This window comes from Perna viridis, chromosome 6 (assembly GCF_037379345.1).
Source record: "Perna viridis isolate PV_CMFRI_1.1 ecotype Kerala chromosome 6, ASM3737934v1, whole genome shotgun sequence".
In the NCBI taxonomy this organism is placed as follows: Eukaryota; Metazoa; Mollusca; class Bivalvia; order Mytilida; family Mytilidae; genus Perna; species Perna viridis.
The window spans coordinates 8,999,892-9,022,886 of record NC_142450.1 but is presented as its reverse complement, the minus strand read 5'-3'; the positions used below and the strand labels follow the sequence as shown (position 1 = coordinate 9,022,886).

The 22,995-nt window shown below is 31.2% G+C and overlaps 2 protein-coding genes across 4 annotated transcripts in view; one reads left to right on the top strand and one right to left on the bottom strand.

Moving 5' to 3' along the window:
• Positions 1-708: 708 nt before the first annotated feature.
• Positions 709-21,746, bottom strand: LOC148613541 (arginyl-tRNA--protein transferase 1-like). Of its 2 annotated transcripts, none has more exons than XM_088586901.1 (10): positions 21,629-21,746; positions 14,415-14,478; positions 12,961-13,316; positions 11,057-11,178; positions 10,289-10,375; positions 9,234-9,395; positions 6,719-6,912; positions 5,164-5,263; positions 2,682-2,799; positions 709-1,756 (listed from the first exon to the last, which is right to left on the bottom strand). In XM_088586901.1, the coding sequence occupies exons 1-10, from the start codon at positions 21,729-21,731 to the stop codon at positions 1,575-1,577; spliced, it is 1,488 nt and encodes a 495-aa protein (XP_088443027.1). In that variant the 5' UTR covers positions 21,732-21,746; the 3' UTR covers positions 709-1,574. The 2 variants fall into 2 exon arrangements, with proteins under 2 accessions (XP_088443027.1, XP_088443026.1); XM_088586900.1 differs by lacking the exon at positions 9,234-9,395 and adding an exon at positions 9,044-9,208.
• Positions 21,685-22,995, top strand: part of LOC148613539 (2-oxoisovalerate dehydrogenase subunit beta, mitochondrial-like) — a 28,040-nt gene continuing 26,729 nt past the window's right edge. For both annotated transcript variants that reach the window (XM_088586903.1, XM_088586902.1), the window contains exon 1: positions 21,685-21,930. In XM_088586903.1, coding sequence (XP_088443029.1) covers positions 21,804-21,930 — 127 coding nt within the window. In that variant the 5' untranslated portion in view covers positions 21,685-21,803. The remainder of the gene's footprint in view (positions 21,931-22,995) is intronic.

Genomic DNA, 22,995 nt, shown 5'->3' with positions numbered 1-22,995 from the left:
AATTATTGAACATAGTCAAAACATATAATTATATAATAAATTAAAATAAAGTAAAAATGGTTTACATCTCTGATTAACTTGGAGATATCTGTTTGCACTAGTTTTGCGTCCTTTCATGGCACAACTTATTTTCACCAGTGTTTCATTTGAGCCGCCCACTTTTACAAAAACTTGAACTCATTTGCACTAACAATGACATGTATGTATAGTGAGGTATGGACAAATTCTGAACAGAATGAATGAAAATTAGTCTGACTCCCCTCATATTTAATTGACACTGGGGATAGGCAGTATATTAACTGGTTGAGTGAGCCATTTTAATAATTAATGGGCTGGGAACAGGCAGTATATTAACTAGTTGAGTGAGCCATTAAGAAATAGATCACGGAAACTCCGTTTAATCTTATACCTTGGGCTGGCCATTTATGTCATTATTTAATGCACTGAAGAAAACAATGTGACATAAATGGTCAGCCCATGGAAAAGCGATAAAATGGAGTTTCAATGACTTATTTCGATTCTAAGAGGACCTGTTTCTTCATATTTTTGATAAGACGCAATGTATGTGTTGCATGAAATGTTGGTAATGTGTTTATTACATTTTTACCATGGCTGTGGTCTAAAGAGCTTTGAAGCACCTCATATTAGAATTTAATAATTAATGTGATTTCTATCTTTTATAAAAAGAGCTACATGTAAATAAACAAATCATTTTCATATCTTTTTTATTTCAAGGTCAGTACAAATAAAAAGTAAAATTATATATAGTGACAAACCAAAAAATACAGTCAAATGCAGGGATTGTTCATATAAAAAATAGAACATAACATATCACAGACATATTTTCATGGCTACTTCTTTCACATTCCCATACTTTTAAATTTTACAATGTTTGGGCTTCTGTTTCATGCATTCATGGTAAATAATATTATGCACAATACCTTTACAGGTAGTCTGGTGCAAATGATTCCCAAATTCTGGGTCAATTCTAACAAATAGAAAAAAAGCTTTGTGGTTCATATGGTACTTCTAAGAATATGTACTGTGAATGTATTTATTTTCATGGTTGCTATTTTGACAAGATTGTATCAAGTGCACATATTCATGGAAATCAATTTTTGTGGTTTCAAAAAAATATTTACTGTTATATAGTGTTAAAATCAACTTCACATGTATTATTTTCAAAGTTTTCTGTCAACAGAAAAAATAGTGAAAATTAGAGAAAATTAGAATGAATCGTAAGTTAGTACATTTACAGTAATTGGTGCAAAAAGATGCTTCCTGATAATCTTAGAAATACATCAATCAATTATTGAACATAATAACAAAATAATAAACTACATGTATCACAAATAAAAGTTTCATTTCAAGAAACTTGTAGAAAGAACAGTAGTTTTAACTTCCATGGTTCAGGTTATAAGATATAAGTAAAATAAATACATTATAAGCATATTAGAACAAAAAAGAACTTCTAAAATTAATTAGAAATAACATAAACTTTAATTTGATTTTGAAAACAACAGTCAGTCTATATTGCCATTTTAGAGAGACCAATTAATTACATGTCAGGAGGATCAACCACTTCTGAATAACATCAAATTTGGTGCTACTCTCTTTCCTACCAACTCTGAATATTTCTTCACAGTTTTGGAATCTTTAGCTTTAGGGTTCAACTTTTTGTATATTGAATAGTCCATTAGCTGTCTCATAAAAAGTATAGTGATGTTATCATCTGATACTTCTAAGTTTGTGTCTTCTGAAATAACAATGGATACAGTCAAAAAAATCTTATGAGTCTGAAAAGTCTATCAATAACCAGTAAAACTAAATGTATACTTGATAACAAACCAATCAGAATATAATTACATACCAAACATCAGCTCAATATCTTAAAGAATGAATAATCAAGGGAACCAGGATTCTTACAGAAATCAAAAGAATGTAATCCAGGGACAAAGACCAGACATGGAAAACAGACACACACAACAAAGAACATAAAGTACCTGTAACTAAAATAGTATGTACAAAGCAAAAGAAGTAAATGAGCAACTCTGACACCATTAAAAACTGGGAGCATAGACCAGGTGCATGGGTAGGGCAAATGTCTTCTGCTTTTCAAGACTTACTTGCTGGGCTGCTCTTAAAGCCGTCCCAGCTAGACAAAAGAGGAAAAGGAAAACTATGACACATTATACAAATCAGTATTCATGGTGAAGATGAATACACTGTAATGATCCACAAGTTTATGATGACAACCATGAAACCTCTGTAGTGATTACTTCAATCCTGTAGCAACATAACACTGTTCTAAAAGCCTTACTGTAAGAATTACAAAGTTAGTTTTTAAAAGGTGCTTTATTTATGGAAGTCCAAGTCCAGTGATGGTTTAAAAATTAGTACAGGAAGAGAAAGTAAACTACAAACTAGAAACAACCCTGGAAAACTTTTTGATGGGCAAAAATGGAAAAGCATATGAAAGGCAAAACTTAAGCTGAATGCACCAAATAATGGAGGAAAGGACAAGGGTAAAGTTTAACATAGATTCCTCAAGCAATTTTTGGTAGTGACAAAAAGGCAAATAAGCAAAAATAAGGGCAAAACTATATGCCCTAAACAATTTGTATCAGTAGCATAACAAAACCTCCCAAAACTATTAAATCAACAATAAGGCTCCAACTTACCGATACCTTCAGGAGCTAGCCTGGAATATTTATTCTGATCTAGTTTGGGTGTACATTTCTCCATAGGTTGGAAAGTGTAAGTCTCTGGACACAATAGGAAGGATGGATAGTACTGACCCTGTAATTAAAATTTCAAAGAATTTAAATACATAAATATAACTGCTTGAAAGATGGCAAAATTCTTCTAAAACCAGACTGAGAGTGGCCAGGTGGAGGTAATCTAATAAACTGAAATTCTAATAAGCCGTTTTTTTTACATACATAGTGAAACAAAGTACCTTATTTTTTAAAATTGAAATGTATAGAAATACATATTGACACCTACAGCTGTTACAATGTATAAGACTGGCAATTGATGTGATTTCGTTTTCAATGAAAAGATATGGGTCAGATTTTTTAAGAACCAGTCCACATAAAACTCAGAAACAGCCTTTTGTAGAGTTGATTCATAGTGCAGAAAAACCCATGCTTTTTCAGTCTACAATTTTACACATGATCTATATAATTTTTATCTAGAAAGTGCAACAGCTGAGTCACTAACTAAGACCTGTTATGTAGTTTGTATTTGTTTTTTTTTTTAATTAGAAATAAAAGTGAATTTGGTTCATTTTTAAATTCCATCTAATCTGATTTAGTTCAACTTCTACTACAGTATCCAGTAATGTTAATGATGTAAGAGGTGTGTATAGTATTTCTAGAGTATCCAGCTTTATAAATGATGTAAGAGGTGTGTATAGTATTTCTAGAGTATCCAGCTTTATAAATGATATGTGTGTGGTATATCTAAATAATCTAGTTTTTTAAATGATGTCAAATGTGTGTGATATTGCTAGAGTATCCAGTTTTTTTAATGATGTCAGTTGAGGTGTGTGGTATATCTAAAGTATACAACGTTTCAATGAAGTCAGATGTGTGTGGTATTTCTAGAGTACCCAATGTTTCAATGATGCCAGAGGTATATGGTATATCTAGGGTATCTAATTCTTTAAATGATGTCAGAAATGTGTGGTATTTCTATGAGTATCCAGTATTTTAAATGATGTCAGAAGTGTGTGGTATTTCTATAGTATCCAGTATTTTAAATGATGTCAGAAGTGTGTGGTATTTCTATAGTATCCAGTATTTTAAATGATGTCAGAAGTGTGTGGTATTTCTATGAGTATCCAGTATTTTAAATGATGTTAGAAGTGTGTGGTATTTCTAGAGTATCCAGTATTTTAAATGATGTTAGATGTGTGTGGTATTTCTAGAGTATCCAGTATTTTAAATGATGTTAGATGTGAGTGGTATTTCTAGAGTATCCAGTATTTTAAATGATGTTAGATGTGAGTGGTATTTCTAGAGTATCCAGTATTTTAAATGATGTTAGATGTGTGTGGTATTTCTATAGTATCCAGTATTTTAAATGATGTCAGAAGTGTGTGGTATTTCTATGAGTATCCAGTATTTTAAATGATGTTAGAAGTGTGTGGTATTTCTAGAGTATCCAGTATTTTAAATGATGTTAGATGTGTGTGGTATTTCTAGAGTATCCAGTATTTTAAATGATGTTAGATGTGAGTGGTATTTCTAGAGTATCCAGTATTTTAAATGATGTTAGATGTGTGTGGTATTTCTATGAGTATCCAGTATTTTAAATGATGTTAGATATGTGTGGTATTTCTAGAGTATCCAGTATTTTAAATGATGTCAGAAGTGTGTGGTATTTCTAGAGTATCCAGTATTTTAAATGATGTCAGAAGTGTGTGGTATTTCTAGAGTATCCAGTATTTTAAATGATGTTAGATGTGTGTGGTATTTCTATGAGTATCCAGTATTTTAAATGATGTCAGAAGTGTGTGGTATTTCTATGAGTATCCAGTATTTTAAATGATGTTAGATGTGTGTGGTATTTCTATGAGTATCCAATATTTTAAACGATGTCAGAAGTGTGTGGTATTTCTAGAGTATCCAGTATTTTAAATGATGTTAGATGTGTGTGGTATTTCTATGAGTATCCAGTATTTTAAATGATGTTAGATGTGAGTGGTATTTCTAGAGTATCCAGTATTTTAAATGATGTTAGATGTGTGTGGTATTTCTATGAGTATCCAGTATTTTAAATGATGTTAGATGTGTGTGGTATTTCTATGAGTATCCAGTATTTTAAATGATGTTAGATGTGTGTGGTATTTCTAGAGTATCCAGTATTTTAAATGATGTCAGAAGTGTGTGGTATTTCTAGAGTATCCAGTATTTTAAATGATGTTAGATGTGTGTGGTATTTCTAGAGTATCCAGTAATGTTTATGATGTCTAAGGTTATGTGGGATTTCTATGAGCATCAAACAATGCCAATGATTTGTGTCAGTAATATGGGAGCAAATAAAAAATCAGTGATGAAGCATTCCAATTACTGGAAATAAATGTTTAAATCAGGGAATATATCTTAAAGTAAATGTATTATCCATACTTGGAGAATTAAAATAACCAACTTAACTGACCTTGTATCTCATCTTAAGACAGGAATGTACATAATATCCTAAGTAGTAATATTGTAATTCTTTATCCATCTTATTCAGGGATCTTGTAAAGGCTATTTCTCTAAAAAGGAAATAGTTAGCTCATATAAAAAATAATGATGACACAAAATTGTAAAATAATAAGTAATGCATATAAAAAATAAGATCATGGGTGCAGAAGAATGCTGAGATTAAACAAGTGTGCGAAATTGTTATGTGCATGCCCTGAATCTCTCTTACAGATTTTCTCAATATTTTTTTTTATTATATAGATTTTCTCAAGAATTCATCGTTATTTTCAAATAAATTTCAAATCTTTTGATGGAAGATAATGAAATCCCAAATAATTAGTGCCATAAAAAATGTTAATCACACGAGGAAAGTGCTGAGGAGCAAGGAGAAATCTTGTGAGATAAATTACCAAATCTATTCCACAAGAAACATTAGATTATCACTGCTTTCTATATAATTACACGTTTTAAAAACTTTTATTTCTCTGTAAGTTTTTTTCAATTTTTCTTCTACCAGGAGATATGAAAATGAAAATATGAAATAGATATTGTCTACATATTTATCCACCATAAATCTGGAATTCGAAACATTTAATAAAAAGAAATGAAACAGAATAAACTTATTAAAATAATATATAAAATGGTAAGCATTTTGAACATTTTTGAGATCAAATCTCCATCTATTCCTTCCTGGCTCACAAACTCTTGCTTACACATTAGTACTTGTTACCCTCAACTGCAATGTCTAATGTCAATCTCTAATAAGTAGCAGTCTTAGTAAGAATCATGCAAACTCGGTAATATGTGATAAACCCCTAAAAAGGCTACAAATTTTTATTTTTGTTGTTTAGTTGGTTTATAGGTCTATATAATGAAATGTATAATTATTCATTCCAAACTGTCTGCTCTTAGGAGATAATCCACATGGGAAATCCAACAGTTTCCATTCTATTTTAGTGTCATTTACAGAGTTATCCCCCTTAATTTTGATTTCTTCACTTCATTCTATAGAATTTTTACTGTGAAAGTACTTTAAATCATGGATACCAATTTTTGTTGATTATGGATTCTTGACTTTGTGGTTTTGAGGTTTTCCGTATACACATCAATACAAATCTTCTTTTTGGTTGGGAACCAAAGTCCGTGGTTTGGCCTACCCAGAAAAACCAGGAAAATTGATACCCAATGGACAATAATATTATCACAGTATTTCATAAGATCATGAGTTATATGACAAACCACAAGTTAATTTCTATTTACACTAGCATTTTATACAAAATATCAAAAATAAAAATGTAGGCTTTCCCACCATGAATCACATTTTGCATGATTCTTATCTAGACTGCTACTTAAACTCTGACTACTTAATCACTGTGCCTGATTAAAGTCCATAATAACGTGATGTTTCCATATTTTCATAATTTTAAGTTTAATTGTTGTTAGCGTTTTCCTCTTATATTTTCAGAAATTTGTTTCAATCATGTGTGTTTATGATTATTGAATGGTAGGTCAATCTAACAACTTACTGTAGAGCTGAGTATGTACCCAGACCTAGGAAAGAGTATTCAGGATTGTAATATAGATATACTGAGGAAACACAGTAAGGAAGAATATCTATAACTCCAACAGCGATGATCTTCCCATCAAGGATATAGTGCTGGTGAAATGATCCATAACCCATAGATACGTTACTGCCATCTTTCTTTTCACCTTTAGTTTCCTAAAAATAATGAAAAAATACTTATTTTTATTTATAGTATTGCAAATAAAAAGCTTCACAGAGTGCAGCATGATATGACCACAGTTAGGTGAACTCTTGTTTGTTTAGGGCAAATAAATTTCAAATTTTGTGATCAGGGATAATGGCATACCAATAAATTAGTGACATAAAAATGTAAATATCACAATATTAGTTTTTGACACTTAAACACAGCAACTTACAATTCATTATGGACACAACCATTGGTTTTTATACAAAATTACACAATATTTTGAAATTCAATTTCAGTAAAATGTTCAGCTGTCAGGGTTCTTTCCTTGGATGCGTTGTACCCCATTATCTCAATAACACTAAATGACAGAGAAAATTTGCAAGCATACTTCATAAACCCCATGTAAAGAGGAACAATTTACAAAAAAAATTAAATTTAAAAAACAGTACAACCCTCTCTCCAAAAAAAAAAGTTTTTGACCCCACTGAAACATTGTTCACAAGTGGTACCCCAGCTATGTAAACTTGTCAAAAAGTCTAAATTCTTAATACATGATCTGATTCAGCAAATCAAAGTATCCCAATAATTCAATAATAAAATTAAACCCTATTGAAGATAGTCATGACACTCATTAACCTGTGAGTGAGATTCACTGAATAGATACCCCCTACTTCCCTATTTGATGATATTCATCTTCTGACCTCTTAATTGATTTGAATCAAAATCCTTTAAAAAATTTACAGTGTGAATATGTTATAAAAAGCAGTGAATGTTTCAATAAATTCCACTCAGTTGTATGAATACATGTATGATACTGCAAATTTAGAAATTTTCGCATGCATTAATTTTCATGATTGCAGTCACCAAGGAAAAAATGCACGGTTTTATTTTTGTGACTCACTTCATGAATGATAAAAAAATCAAAAAATTCCTGCATTTGCTTTCAATATTCATCAAGTTAACTTCAAGTTAACAGGATTCCTTTATTAGTGTTATCAATTAGTGTAAATTCCCAGTGTTTGTATGCAGACACATCTTGACTCAATGATAAACTTTACCTTAAATGAATACCTAATGAAGAAACAGAAAATATGAACTGCAACTCAATTAATGCTGTTGATTGGGATCTTGGAACTAAAGACCACTGTCATGTAACATAGATCCTTTGCATAAATGAATGTGAAGGAGGCTCAGCTTGGGTAAAAGGGCTTAACAAGAAAATAAACATTCAAAATTCTTAGGATTTTAAGTTACATTTCTTTTAAGTATATTTTCAATCAAAGTATGAGACAGTGATATCATTGTATTCTGCAAAACTATGCATGTCTACTAACAAAATATAATATACATGTACTACCTAAACACAAAAATCTAAACAATTATGAAAAAATTCCATTGTTATAACTAGGACCCTAAGAGCTATGTAATTTAGATCAATAAATTGAGAAACAATAAAATAGAATATATATCATTCTAAATATCCTAGTGCTGTTGTAAAAGTGTTGCTTCACTACTAGCTGACAATTAAACAACTGCATATTACTGTAAAAACAAACCTTCTGGTGCCCAAATTGGTTTGTAATACCTGTTGTCAAAGGAGGGTAATCATAAAACACACCAGGAAAGGGTTTGAATGCAAGTTTTTATCACAGACTGTTTGCATTTTTCATATTAATAAAGACATAGGAAAAATTTCTGAATTTACAATAATCAGTACTCGACACGTGTTTCCAGAAAAGCAGAGGACACTTACCCCAATAATGCACCTGGTTCATGCCCCCAGTTTTTAGTGGAGTCTAAGTTGCTCATTCACTTTTATTACTTTGTTTGTATTATTTTGGTTATTTTATGTTCTTTGTTGTGTGTGTCTGTTTTTAATGTCTGGTCTTTGTCCCTGGATTACATTCTTTTGATTTCCAACTGAATCTTGGTTCCCTTAATTATTCTTTTATTCGATTAAAGAAATATTTGTTTTTGATCCCTTTCTACCTAATAATGGGAATAAAATTAACAACTACAAAATTGATTAAGTTTACAGTAAGTAGTTTGGATGCATACTACTTACATTTCATTTTTGTCAGAGGCATTGTAGTGAAAACCTTCAATTTAAGTAAGAGAATAAAATACAATGTGTCATACCTGTAATGGAGAATCTACAAGAAAGTTGTTAAACTGGGATTCATCACAATCAAAGATTCCTTCTTTATGAATACCCATTTGGTAAGCTTGAAACACTTTGTGTGACTCCTTGCAAGTATTGTTAAAATCATGTCGATCTTTAGGACAACTTCTTATCAGTTTTATCTATAAATAGAAAGGTTATAAATACCTCAAGTGGGGAATCACACAAGAATCGTGTATACTGAGCTTGGCTGGGTTTGCTTGGAGGATCACCATGGATTTGCATTTGGTAGGAATGATAAACTGTATGTGATTCTTGGAAAGTATCTTCAAATTCTTTTGATCTAGGAGTAGACCTAACAAGCTTAACCTGAAAGTTAGACCAATCATTGTCTTAACAACCAGTTTCCAGCCGAAGCATAATATCTAAAGTAGCATACAATAACACTAAGTTTAAGCTTGACACGTTGATAAACAGAATATTGTGTGGACAAGATAAAAGTTCTTCACCCAGTAAACATATTATGCTGCAGCTTCATAGAAAATTTCAAATTTAAGTTAAGCTCCAAGGTAACGTATATGATTATTTCCACAGTCAGTAGATTTTGTTGAATTGTGAAGCTAATGTTTGTTACAGGAGCTTATAAAATTTTTGTACGATTTTGCTCTCTATCTATTAAGGGAAAATAAAATAATCTTTGTATCAAACTATATTTCTTAGAAGTTATTTTTGAAATCAATCTGGGGTTACTTGGTAAAATCAATTTTTGTCTTGGCATCCAGGTCAAATTATTTAAAAGTGCACACCTAGTGTGTGTCATTTCATAAATAGAGATAAAATAGTCTCAAGGTCATTCTGCAACTTATAGTTATCAATGGTCAATGGATTTTCCTTTTATGGTCATTTACATATTTCATTCTTCATTTGAATATTGCTACTTCAGTTATTTGGACGAATGGTTTTATCCAATCACAGGTGGTCAACACAATGCAAAATCATACAATACATATTCTTCATAGCTTTCTTATGACCAGTTCTTGGCTTTAGCCACTAGCCTGAAGCCCGAGACCTGGGGCTAGTAAATATTTTATTAATGTGTACGGATACTTTTCTTGTTTTGGGCTAGTTGAATCCTATACAGTCTTCCATTATTAAGGGATAGTCGTTGAGAATTTGGAAGGAAAGATCTACTATGACTGATGGAATACATGTAATATCAGGAACATTTTAGGTGGTAATTCAAATTTAAAATATGAGCTTACCTCTAATTTATGTGCACAATTCTCAGCTTTGGATGGTTCATTTAAAAAATCTTCTAATGTCTTTGAACCTTCTGATGGGTCTGCCTTCTACATAAGATTAAAAAAACATGCACATATAAAATTTAAGGAATGGTCACAGCCAGAAGCCTAAGAAAAGTTTCATGAAACACGATGAAGCAAGCAAAGGCTAACCCAAGTGGGATTGTGGAAGCTTCTAGTGGATCATAAAAAAAATCACTAGATGCCAGTCAGTTGGCCCCTTTCTAAAAATTTCTAGATCTGCCACTGGTTAGATACGAAAAAAAAATTTTAATTTATAAATAAGCATATTACCGGTAGTCCAACCAGAGTTAATCTTTTTTTCAATGACAATGCCTCAAAATCAAATTTAAATTCAAATAAAGACCAAAAGATACTTCATTTCTAAAGTCCAACAGCCATATAAAATTTCAAAATATTGGCATCTTTAGTTTCAGAGAAGTTAATTTTTGAAATTGGGCCAATTAGAAGCCTCTCACAGTCACCATGTCTAATCTACACACATGTAGTGGGAAAATCAAGCTGATCAATTGCAAATGCTTTTCCATATGTCATTCCTGCCAAGTTAGCAGTTAAGTGTTTTTTTTTTTTTTTTATGTGGGTAAAATTGCTAAACAATTAAGTGATGGCATGAGCTCACTTGAACATTTGGTCTGGGTAAGGTCAATGTGAGCTCATATTTGGGTCTCCTAGACTGAAGAACAGAACTGGTAGTCATGTAATCGTTACCTTAAACATTTCCTCTACTTCCTTTGGATCTTTGCCGGCAGCCAACAGTTTCTGTTTCTTTTTCTCAATCCTTATTTCTTTGGCCTTCCTACATGGAGGTTTGCTTGGATCTGCCCCCTCACCTTTAAGCATAAACATACAAAATAATAATGATAACAATGATAAAAAAAAGTTCCTTAACTTGTACGGATAGCATATATTAATTGACAAGAGAGTGTGATTAAAAAAAAGATATTACTTTTTAATCAATGAATATCATTATTTTGGTATGAGGAACTCACCATAAGTTGGCATAACGATGTGTCTAGTTGTTGCACTGATGTCCCTGTTTTTCATATAAATAACAACTAAGACTGAGTTAAGTCTTTACCGAGTCCTTGGCCTGTATTTTCATTTGATGAAAAATGTAAAGCAATTTTTTTTAAACATTGTGTGCCAAAATTAGGAAGTTGTATTCTCAAGATTAGGACAGACAGCACCATTTTTTCTTTAAAGATCCAAAGTGTATCAAATCAATCTGAATCACAGTCTTTATTTAGGGATTCAACAGAAGTCAACATGTTCAACACAAATTATCTGTCTAACTGTACTAAAGACATCCTTCTAGCCTTAAGACATTTACTAACCAACATACATGTATTTCAGTAAAGAATCCAACCCAATTTTGATAACTGTTTACTACAGAACTAAACACATGTATCCCCCACATACTGAGCCATCAAATTTAATTACCATTAAATATTTTCACTTTCACTTTAAACCACTATGAGAGTATCAAATACATTTAATTTACTTTCATCAGAAAAAAAATCTTTGCAAGGCACAGCTTGAAATGATCACTGAGGACAAACCCTGAACAGTTCTGAATTATAATTTTTATTACCGGTTATAGTTGACAATGTATCAGAATGGGAGTCATCAACTAGCATTGAACTTTCAAATAGAAAAAAGAAATCAAATATATTTATAAAGTTGACGCAAACACTTAATTTATGACCCCTTTTTGGCCCCTGTTATTGATAGGTTAGAGCCATAACCATTAAACACATAAAAACCTTCATCTGGAACCTTGTAGTACATCTTCAAAGAGATCCATACACTTTTACTATGTTTTTTTTTTTTTTTTTTTGTTTTTTTTTTCAAGAAAAAGAAAAATATTTGTTTTTAGCCCCCAATTCCATAAAGGAAACAGTCATGAATTCTAAAATCATTCCAAGCTCAAACTTGGTATGATATACTTTCAAAGAGATCCATACACTTTAACTTTTAAGTTATCTACTTGTACACAATGTAGTACATTGTATAAGTTTTATATTTAAATACTTCCATATAGTCTTTTGTGGTCCCTTAAATCCTTAACAGTTTGGATCATATCCCATATAGTCAATAAAAAACTGTCCTTTTGTGGAAAAATTAGCCTTGTAGTACACTGTCATATACATGTTGGACTATGTCCTAGTAACTGTTGGCATAGAAGGAAAATAATTAATGTTTTGTCCATTTTTAGCCCTTAAATTCTTAAATGGTTTAGCCACACAACCAAAACAATAACAAACAAAAAACTATCTGAGTTTTTCTTTTATGATTTGGCATTCTGTTACAAGTATCAATACTCTCCTGTGCATTCAAGGCATTGTCCCTACATCAGGAAAGCCCTTGTTAATGTCCCTTTCCTGCCTTTACTGCTTTCAGTCCCCAATTCCTCAACAGTTTAAAATCCATCCAAGCCTTTTTTCACTTTGCAGTATGGAATCTCATGGAACAAAGAGATCCATATACTTACTTTCAAGTTATTGTCTAGATTTCAGGTGACCATGAATGACAATAGCAATTCTAGGTCATTAACGACAGCACCCTGCCATTATAGATAACTGTAATTGTTTTTTGCAATGATATATACCTACCTTTTTTGTATTCATTTTTTGGTTTTGTTGAAGATGCCACTTCATTTGTAACACACATGGCTTCATCAGTGGGTTTTTGTGGAACTCCATCCTTAGTTGTCTCCCTTGTTGAATCAACACAAGGAGTTTCTCCCGATGGAACATGTCCTGCCTCTGAATAGGATGCATCCCGTGGGACATCGTGTACAGAATCTTTTGAGCCTCCTGGTTTTACTCCATGAATCAAATAGCTATTTACATGTTTGATGACTTTCTTGTGTGACTTTTTCATTCTGAAGTTAAGTGCATCCATTCTAATGGTATAATGTGGACAACAGGTCTTGTTCATTAGGGGCTTGTAGCAGTATTTTCCACTCCTGTTGAAAAAAAAACCAATTATGACACTAATACAATACAATTCTACTATGTCATACAATAATTAAGACTTATCTAAAGCATGTAGACACATACAATAATTTCTTTGCTATAATAACACTGTTTGGACCATTTTGTAGTTGTATTCTACCGGTTTACTGATTTATGCACTATTTGTAAATATCAAATCTGTTTTAAAATTGAGAAAAACCAGCACAAACCTTACATTTACTCATCAGGACTTAAAAATTTATAGCTTTGTGCTTAAAATCAAGTATATTTTATAGCTTTGTGCTTAAAATCAGGTATATTTTATGAAGGACAAAATCATAGTGGAAAAGAAAATTATATTCTCAATCAGGTTGTTCCTTTGTCTGGTAAGTTTGTTACACATACATGTAGTAAAGGATGTTGCTAATGTTGTGTTCATGAATACCTGTATATATTTAGATTAACCAAAAATAAAAAAAAAGATTCCTCACAGTTGAAAATCAATGAAAAAAATGTTACCCTAATAGTTCCACACAAATTACTTGTTTACAATTTCACTTTACAGTGTGTAAAAATGTCAAATTTGATAGAGAAGGTCAGTAAGACCTTGGACCAGCAATAATTTAAGCTATGACTTTAGAACAACGGATGGTCTAAATTCAATCTGACAGGAAGTAATCTGCTGTGAACATCAATTCCCAAGTCTACTATGATGTCAAATAAATAATGTAAATGATACAGTACAGATAGAGACATACTGTGACTGATCACCGACATAGTGGTATACCACTCTTAAAGTGGTTGACAATAACATTATCATTATTTCTTAAGATTTCTCATGCATTCTTTTTGGAAGTTGTTGGGCATAATCTACCATTCAAAATGAACCATCATGTTAGTGATCAGTCTTGGTATGTCTCTTTCTGCACTATTATATGTACTTTTGTTATCTGCCAATAAGGCCTTTCTATCTTTAAATATAATTTTCATCCTCATTCAGTTTTACATCTGCCTCATATTAACTAGAACAACACAAGATTATGACCTGAGTTAGATTATGAAAGTTAATACTGTTGTGATACATGATAATTAGATATTAAATATGAAACCTTCTCCATCCTCTGTCTATCAGATCTTGGTAATTCTGTATGGTCAACTGATGTGCCCACATTCCTATAAAACAAATAATTGATGATTAATATTATGATTAATGACCAGCAATAATCAATTAATTGATTACTGGGATAACTGATGCATTATTTCTACATTTCCAGGACATAACCTGGACTTACATTAAATATCTGTAGATATGACTACATTGCACATACATTTAGAATACATTTGTAATTAAAGTTTCTGATGGTATTAAACAAAAAAGCCAAAACACCAACAATGAAATGATATTTCCCTGTATCAGTTAAGGAGGAACTACATTGTATTTTATCCAGAATGAATGACTTTATCAGGTTAACATCAAGTTAATTCTAGAAATTCAAACACTATCAAATATGCATCTCCACTAGTACATAACCTATAGTGGGGCTGCATATTTGATAGTGGGAGCACGCCCCTGTCACTCAAAGGAGTACAAATGTACAAAATCAGCTCCAAAAAGTGTTTCAAATAAATTTGAAAAATTCAAACATGCAATTCATTAGTTGTATTTGTGCCTTCGTAAAAATCATAATTTCATGGCTGTTAATGCATGTGTTGCATTAAAGTTGTAGATGAAAACAAATCAAAATTGGAAAAATTAAAAAAAATTGTGTTTAAATAGTTTACATATATTTAATGAGACCTATTTATGTAGAAAATATAGAAAGCATTTGTCAAAATCTTTGTTATTTATACAAAGATAACCTTCTGTACCATTACAACTCCTGACAAAAGATTTTATTGTTTGTAACTTGTGCTCTATATTTTTGGATTGAAATATTACCCCTTATCCTCTCATTTTAATTCTCTGAAAACTATTTAGAAGCAGAGTTTTATACTCTCCTTGAGACTAAGTTATGACACAACAGCTTGTATTTTCTGTATATTACTATTCAGAAAGTATTTGAGCCTTAAAATAGGCAAATAGAAAATTACACCCCTGAAATCCAGGATCTTTAGCTCCTACCATGTTATAGTTTCTCACTATGTGTACCGTCATTTAAATTGACATCATTGTATGTTGAAAACATTCGCATTTAGTAACACAAACAAAATATAAACAATTAAGGGACAGCCATTTGATTTTGAGGCAGGGCTGGCAGTTTTGGTCGGTACAGAATATACATGTATGTAATCACAAACTAAACAATATTTTAATTATGAATAAATTATTAATATTAACACTTATAGCCATTAGATATTTAAAAATTATAAGGAATGTTTTTAATTTCTGAACTGGTTATATACATGTATACTAAATAACCAGGTTTGGGCTAGTTCACACTTTTTATAACCACTTCGAGGTTTATAAGTGTTAAATGTTGCAAACCAGGTTATTTTGTGCATTGTTATTTCGTGTAATCAGATGAGAAAATTTTCTTAAATGTTGCTTGGCTAATTTTTTTTCTCATTATACTGTACAGTAACAGAATGTAGATTTTAAGTAACCAAGTTTTTTTAGCCAATCTAGGTAGTGGTCTGGAGGTAGTACAGGCCAGAATATATATTTCCAAAGTTTTTGAAGCCAAGATATTCATTTATAAAACCTTCCATCCACCCTAAGAACAAGGAGTGTATAATATTAGTAATATAAAGTCCTGCTCAGAAACCAATGGTTGACCCCTTACTCTTCAAATTTTACCCACAGTTTTGATTTTTAAAAATATTTATTACTGTAATCAATACAAAAAGAAGTGGGGAAAAGATTATGATAACAAATAATTTAAACCATTATATTGGTTGTATGGGATTTTGATCATCTAACAGCAATTATCATATTATTTCATAAATTTGTAAATAACATATTTTTTTCTGTTTGAGGCAGGCTGCTTAAAGTCTTTTTTAGTCTTTTCTGCATAAGTTCATGAATATTTGTGCATACATGTACATGTATGATTGCCTTTTAAAGTCATACACATGTACTACATGGACCACTAACAAATGTGTGTCGAATACTGCTTACTGATTCCTTTTGAAAAAGGAATATGTTTTGTATATGACATCTTGAATGAAAATAGAAATTTCCATTCAGTCTTAAAAATTCAAGATAAGTTTATTCTACTATGACGTCTTCATAACGTCAAAAACGATGATTTAACGGCTAAGAGGTTATCTAATTGAAACCAATAAATACACACATTTAACACCTACGATGATATAAATACACACATTTAACACCTACGATGATATAAATATACACATTTAACACCTACGATGACATAAATACACACATTTAACACATACGATGACATAAATACACACATTTAACACATACGATGACATAAATACACACATTTAACACATACGATGACATAAATACACACATTTAACACATACGATGACATAAATACACACATTTAACACCTACAATGACATAAATATACAAATTTAATCCTTGGCTACGCCTAGGGAAATTTATGTCTCAAAAATTACCATATTTGTCATACTAGAAAAGAAAAAATATCTTCTGAGGGTAGATTTGTTCTCATTTTAACATGGGTTTGGCATTTATAATCTCACTTAACACCTTGCTGTCGCTAGGTGCTAAATAATCGAATGTAAGTAACGTACCCATGTTAAAATGAGTACAAATTTACCCTTCCACGTATTATTTCTTAAATATACACATTGACATTATGGAATATAATAGCATTGTGTCTGCCTTAAATAAGGCAAGAAGAAAATGTAAATCTAATGATACTGTTGAATCATATCCTTTTGTTCCATCTTTTGTACACTAATTTTTAACAGGACATAGGGAACTCAAGAGATGTATTAGGTTCTTATTAAAAATGATTTGACTCCAAATGGCCAAAAGCAATGGGTTTGTTTGTTGGGGTTTAACGTCCGAGCAGCAATATTTCAGCTATATTCAGACGATGGGAGACCATTTTAAATTTTAAAGAATTAGAATGGAAAGATTATTTTAAGTTGCCATTTTTGATAACACAAAATACTAAACTACATTGGTTACAATATCATATTAACCATTATATCTTAACTACCAATAAATTCTTAAATAAAATTGGAGGTGTAGATAATCTAAATTGTACCTTCTTTGAAGAATAACCAGAAACAATAGAACATTTATTATGGAATTGTAATGTAGTAACAAGACATAGATGCATGGTTACTATTCAATAATATAAGCATACATGTATCTCTCAACAAAAAGATATTTTTATTTGGTAACATTACATGCAGAGTTAATAATAGTGTATATAATCTGGTACTACTGAAGATTAAACAATACATATACATGTATAATGATTGGTGTTTTAAGAAACATCTTTCATTGCAAGTAGTAAAAACTATTATAAAAGACTTGTGTAATACAGAGAAGTCAATTGCCATAAGATATAAAAACAAGATCAATTTTAAAAGAAATGGCAAGCTTTCACTGTTATCATGTGAATATGTATTAGTAGAACACAAATTTTATCATGTAATGAAACTAGATAGAACTCAGTAATGTTGATGTACATGTAGGACAACACCCCTCCACTTTTTAACTTTTCAGTTCCATTCATGTTTTTTTTTTCAAACCTTATTTTCTTTCAGTTATATATGTAGGTCTGCACAGTTGGTTACAGTACACAAAAAATTAATTTAAAGTGCACACATGTATGTTTATTGTTACCGAGTTCTACCATGATGGTTGTTATATATTGCAATATTGTAAGCCGTTTCTTCTTTTTTTTTGGTATTATGAAATAGTGCAAACCAAATCACCTAGAATATATTTGTTTGTATATCATAATAGAAATATTTTACATTTCTGTTACTATGTCTGCATAACATGTAACCATGTGCTGATTATCTTATAAAATAAAAATTATAAAAAAATTACTGCTTACATATGAATTTGATCACCCTAGACATGTTCCTATAAATGCTCAATAAGGATTTATACCGACATTCCTGTACAAGAAAAATTGTTTAAATGAAAAACATTGTAACATATGAATTTGATGTTGCATCAATTTAGTTTAAATTGCAATGAATTTGCAGTCAAATTGCTTGTTATATGTACAAAATGTATGTAAAATTAATATAAATATAGATACAGTGTACAATTTTGTCTTTTAATTTGTTAATACTTCATGAAGATTTTTCTCTGAATTTTCTCTATTTCTAAATTACCGGTAAGATTTTTTAGGTATTGAGACGGGGATAAAGGAAATTTAAATACAGTAAAGTACATGTAACTTCACTAAAAATCAATGAAAGTTGAAAAAAAGAACTCTGATTATATAACAAGAACAAATTAAATATATACATCTCAATCCTTCTCCTTTAGATCCTCATTGAAAAAAGAAAAGTTCACTTATCAGAATGGTCCTACAATTTTATGACACCATTGACAGATGTAATAGATTAATTAACAATACATTGTAGGTGAATATACTGGTACAAATCAAATGCAATTTACATTTGATTGATTTATTAATTGGTGTTTAATGCCCAAGCAGCATTATTTCAAGTATATCCTGGCAATCAACATGAAATGGATGTTAAAGAACACAAATTGATGATAAAATGAAAAATAGGATGGAACACAAGGATAATAGGGTCAACTAGTTCCAATCGCCATTGGAAATAGGGAAAGATGGGTATGGTCAGGCAATTTAGCCCCAGATAGAGGCTCCTTCTCCTGTCATATACCACAGCAGGGTTCTTTAATCATAATGTGCAAGGATGTGGCATTTTCAAAACCCGGTGCACCATTACGGTTTGCTGTAAGGTTTTCTGTATTAATGGCCTGACAACCCTAGCATGTACATGTAGCATGCCAGGGGTACCCCATTCCACCACCTGGGGCACACAACCCAGATGCTCTATGAGTAGAGCCCCTAGCCACTGACCAGAGTTCTGAGTGCTATTTAGTAGCCTTTTAGGACATGCATAGGGCTGCCACAGGCTTATTCTTTTGGCGCTCAGACCCACACAGGGCAATTTACATTTGAATTTGTGATGTGGTAACATTTCGAACTTAAAACAACAGGAATGTCATCACACCTAAGCATAGTTTCCTGAAAAGAATGCTCCATTTTCAATTGAAGATGTTTTTTTTGGAAGAAAATAGTGAATTAATTATGTCAATTGGACTATTCTTGTATACATGTACATGTAACTTATTTTCAGTCAATACCCATCTCCCTTTCATGTAAATTATTTGATGCCTTGATTAAACCAGTACTATTATATAACAGTGAAGTATGGTTCATGGAAGAATATTTTTCTATTATAAAGTCTATGTGAAAAGAGCAGCACAACATGGTTCAGTTTGAGACTCTCTCTCATTGGAAGACAAGTTTCCCTTTGAAATAGTACATAACAGATATTGGCAATCAGTTTTGGGGTTGAAAAAAACAGCTTGTAGTTTTTCTGCTAAATTAGAACTAGGCAGATTTTCTACTGTATCATTTATTAAGACACAAGTATATTTCTGTAGATTAAACATGGGAAATATTAATCCCCTATTGAAGGAAGCATAGGGTATAGTTTTGTAAATAATATTTTTGAAGATGTGGGATTAGATATTAAAGATTTTGAATCTGCTGATAAACCTTATAGTAAAACAAAATTGAATTTAAAGATTAAGTTTAAAAAACAAATAAGCAATATATACTAAGAAAAAATTGTAAATAAACTTTCATCTATCAATGATAGCTCAAAATTATTTCTATACAGTAAACTTAAATCAGAAATAGAAATTGCAGAATATCTGATAAAAGAGCCGAATTTTAAAAACAGACAAATGATTACTAAATTTCGTGTAAGCAACCTTACACTAGAAGTTGAAACAGGCAGGTATAAAAATATTTCAAGGGAAAACAGATTTTGTAAAATATGTAAGGATTAAGTTGATGATGAGTACTATTTTTTTCTTAACTGTAAATAGAATTTGAATGTAAGAAATAAGCTATTTGCATAAATTGTTAAACTAAACCCTAATTTTAGCCAATATCAACCACTAGATAACCTAAAAAATATACTATCTCCAAAAACTGAACTTTTGCCAGCAGTATGTGTTTTTTTTAAAGCAATCATTAGAATTGCGAAATTGAAGTCCATGCCGGTCAAAAGTTGCACAATTACATAAACCTGTATATATATATACATACATGTACTGATTTTTGATGTCCAATTTGTATTTTATGTTTGTTCTTTGTATTGTATTTGCTTGACCCATATGGGTGTAATTTGCAAATAAAGTATTATTATAGCAATAGACAAATAGAGATACATGTACATACATGTATGTATATGTAAATTACTCATTCTCCCTCAGATCTGTTTAGGCTCACAAAAATGAAACATCATGCAATAAAGATCATTTATTCATATTAAAGTGGTAAGAATTGCTTCTGTCTTAAAAATTGCGAGATCTACTCTCTGACAAATACATGTTCGTATAGATCTACATGTAATATTTTCTTATTTATTATATACACGTATACACAACCTATTTTTCATTCACTCCTGTGAAACAATGTCTTCCTTAAATTTTAGTAAAAGGTCTCACAGATTGTGATATTTCAATCTCAAAAATAAGCTATCATACAAAAATTTTCAATGAGGAATAAAATTTTGGTGATCTAACCCATGAGAAGATTGGCGAGAATTACTTCTGTCTTGAAAATGGTGAGATCAATTCTCAGAGCAGCAAATGTTCGCATAGATCTACATGTAATATTTTCCTTATTTATTATATACATATGCATGGATATACAATGTTTTCAAGCTCATGCGAATCCGGGTTGTTTCGCCCTAATTCAGGTTTGCACCTGAGTGGTTTCGCCCTACTACCAGTTCGCCCTGGGTGGTTTCGCCCTGATTTTTGTATATCAAAATTAGATAGTGAAATAAACTAAGTCAAAGGTAAAACAGCACAACCAATTAATATCTACCAAATAATGTTTTGTTTTTGTTTTTGTTTTGGTTTATCATTTACCTGTTAATTGATAAGGGCGAAACCACTCACCAATCAGGGAGAAACAACTCGGGGCGAAACAACTCAGGGCGAACATGTAACTGAGCGAAACCACCCGATACCAGCTCATGCTATGGCAACATTCCAACAAGTAACAAAATGATTTTTGATCGGTTTTTCATCTTTTCGCTATATTCTTTTGTGAATTAAATGCCGCTATATAAATATTACCGTCAGAAATATTGCCGTCGGAACTTTTACAGTAACCACAACGGTGTCCACTGCCATTTCCATACCACTCAACAATACCATACGAGTTATTCGAGGCCATCATTTACAATTGATTACCTCCCCTATGTAAACTTCCTGTTGATCTTAAAAGTGGGTAAGATCAGAAGATCTGGCGATGTCTCTTAAATTTGTTCGGCTTTTAAGTAAACGAGGACTTTTTAGAAGAAGTCATAAATCAGCCACAGACCACAGACGTCACGCATCACTACAATATGTGCCTGACACTATATCCGCAGCTCATGGTATATTTTTATCCTTATATCATTTACTATTTTCATGCAAGAAAATCATGCCTTTCATGACACAAGTCAGATTGCGAAAAGATATGGGATTCCACTGTTACTCTAAGGTAGATCATACCTAATATACATGTATTTATACAGAGATATATAATTAAAGTGATAAGGAACTTGTTAATTAGCCAGTTTATCGATAAAATTATCAAGCGGCGGAGGACGAGATTTCTTGACATTTCCCACTTCATACTTGTTATTTTGCTCAGAATGACCCCAGATTTGTCTCTGAATAACCTATTGACGGCAATGAAACAATGTAATTTGAAATTGTAAAGTCATTGATCTTTAAGTTGAAGAATTCAGTAAGGAAACAATGGGAAAAAATATTATTTTTGTCAATGGCCTCCACAAGTGTAAATACGTTGATTTATTTAACTACTTTTTCCCTTTTTGATGAAATGATCTGAAATAAGTTGTAGCAGACACACAGAAGAAGTAAAAATGGGAAACTAAAGGTTTTGTTTAATCATCTGTACAACAAAACTTCCATAAAAATTGGGGTGTACATGTAGGTAACTTGTTTTCAATATTTCTGTTTTGTTTGTTTTGGAAGGAAGAAAAATGTTGTATGAATATGAAACTAAGATATTGTAGGTGTAGAAAACTGAATGTTTTATTTTAATATTCTTAATATTTTTTTTTAGTTACACTCTTTGAGATGTTTGGGTTTCCCACAAGGACGATACTTAAACGCATGCAAAATGCTTACCAAACGCTTCATAAACAAACATGTCTATCATGCGTTTAAACGCTCGATAAACAAACACTCCCATCCTGCATTTAAACATACAATAGTCGAACGATGAAAATAATAATATTAACAAGTAATGATGAAAGAAAAAAAAATAGAAAATGGATTTAATTAAAATTGTAAACTCATAAAAAAAGCTGGTAGATAAAATTTCTTATAAATAAAAAAAAAGAACACTTGATTGACATTCTTTCATATTTTAAAACAATGGGTGTCACTGAACATGCTGAACTCTTATTCTTGCAATATGAAAGCAAATT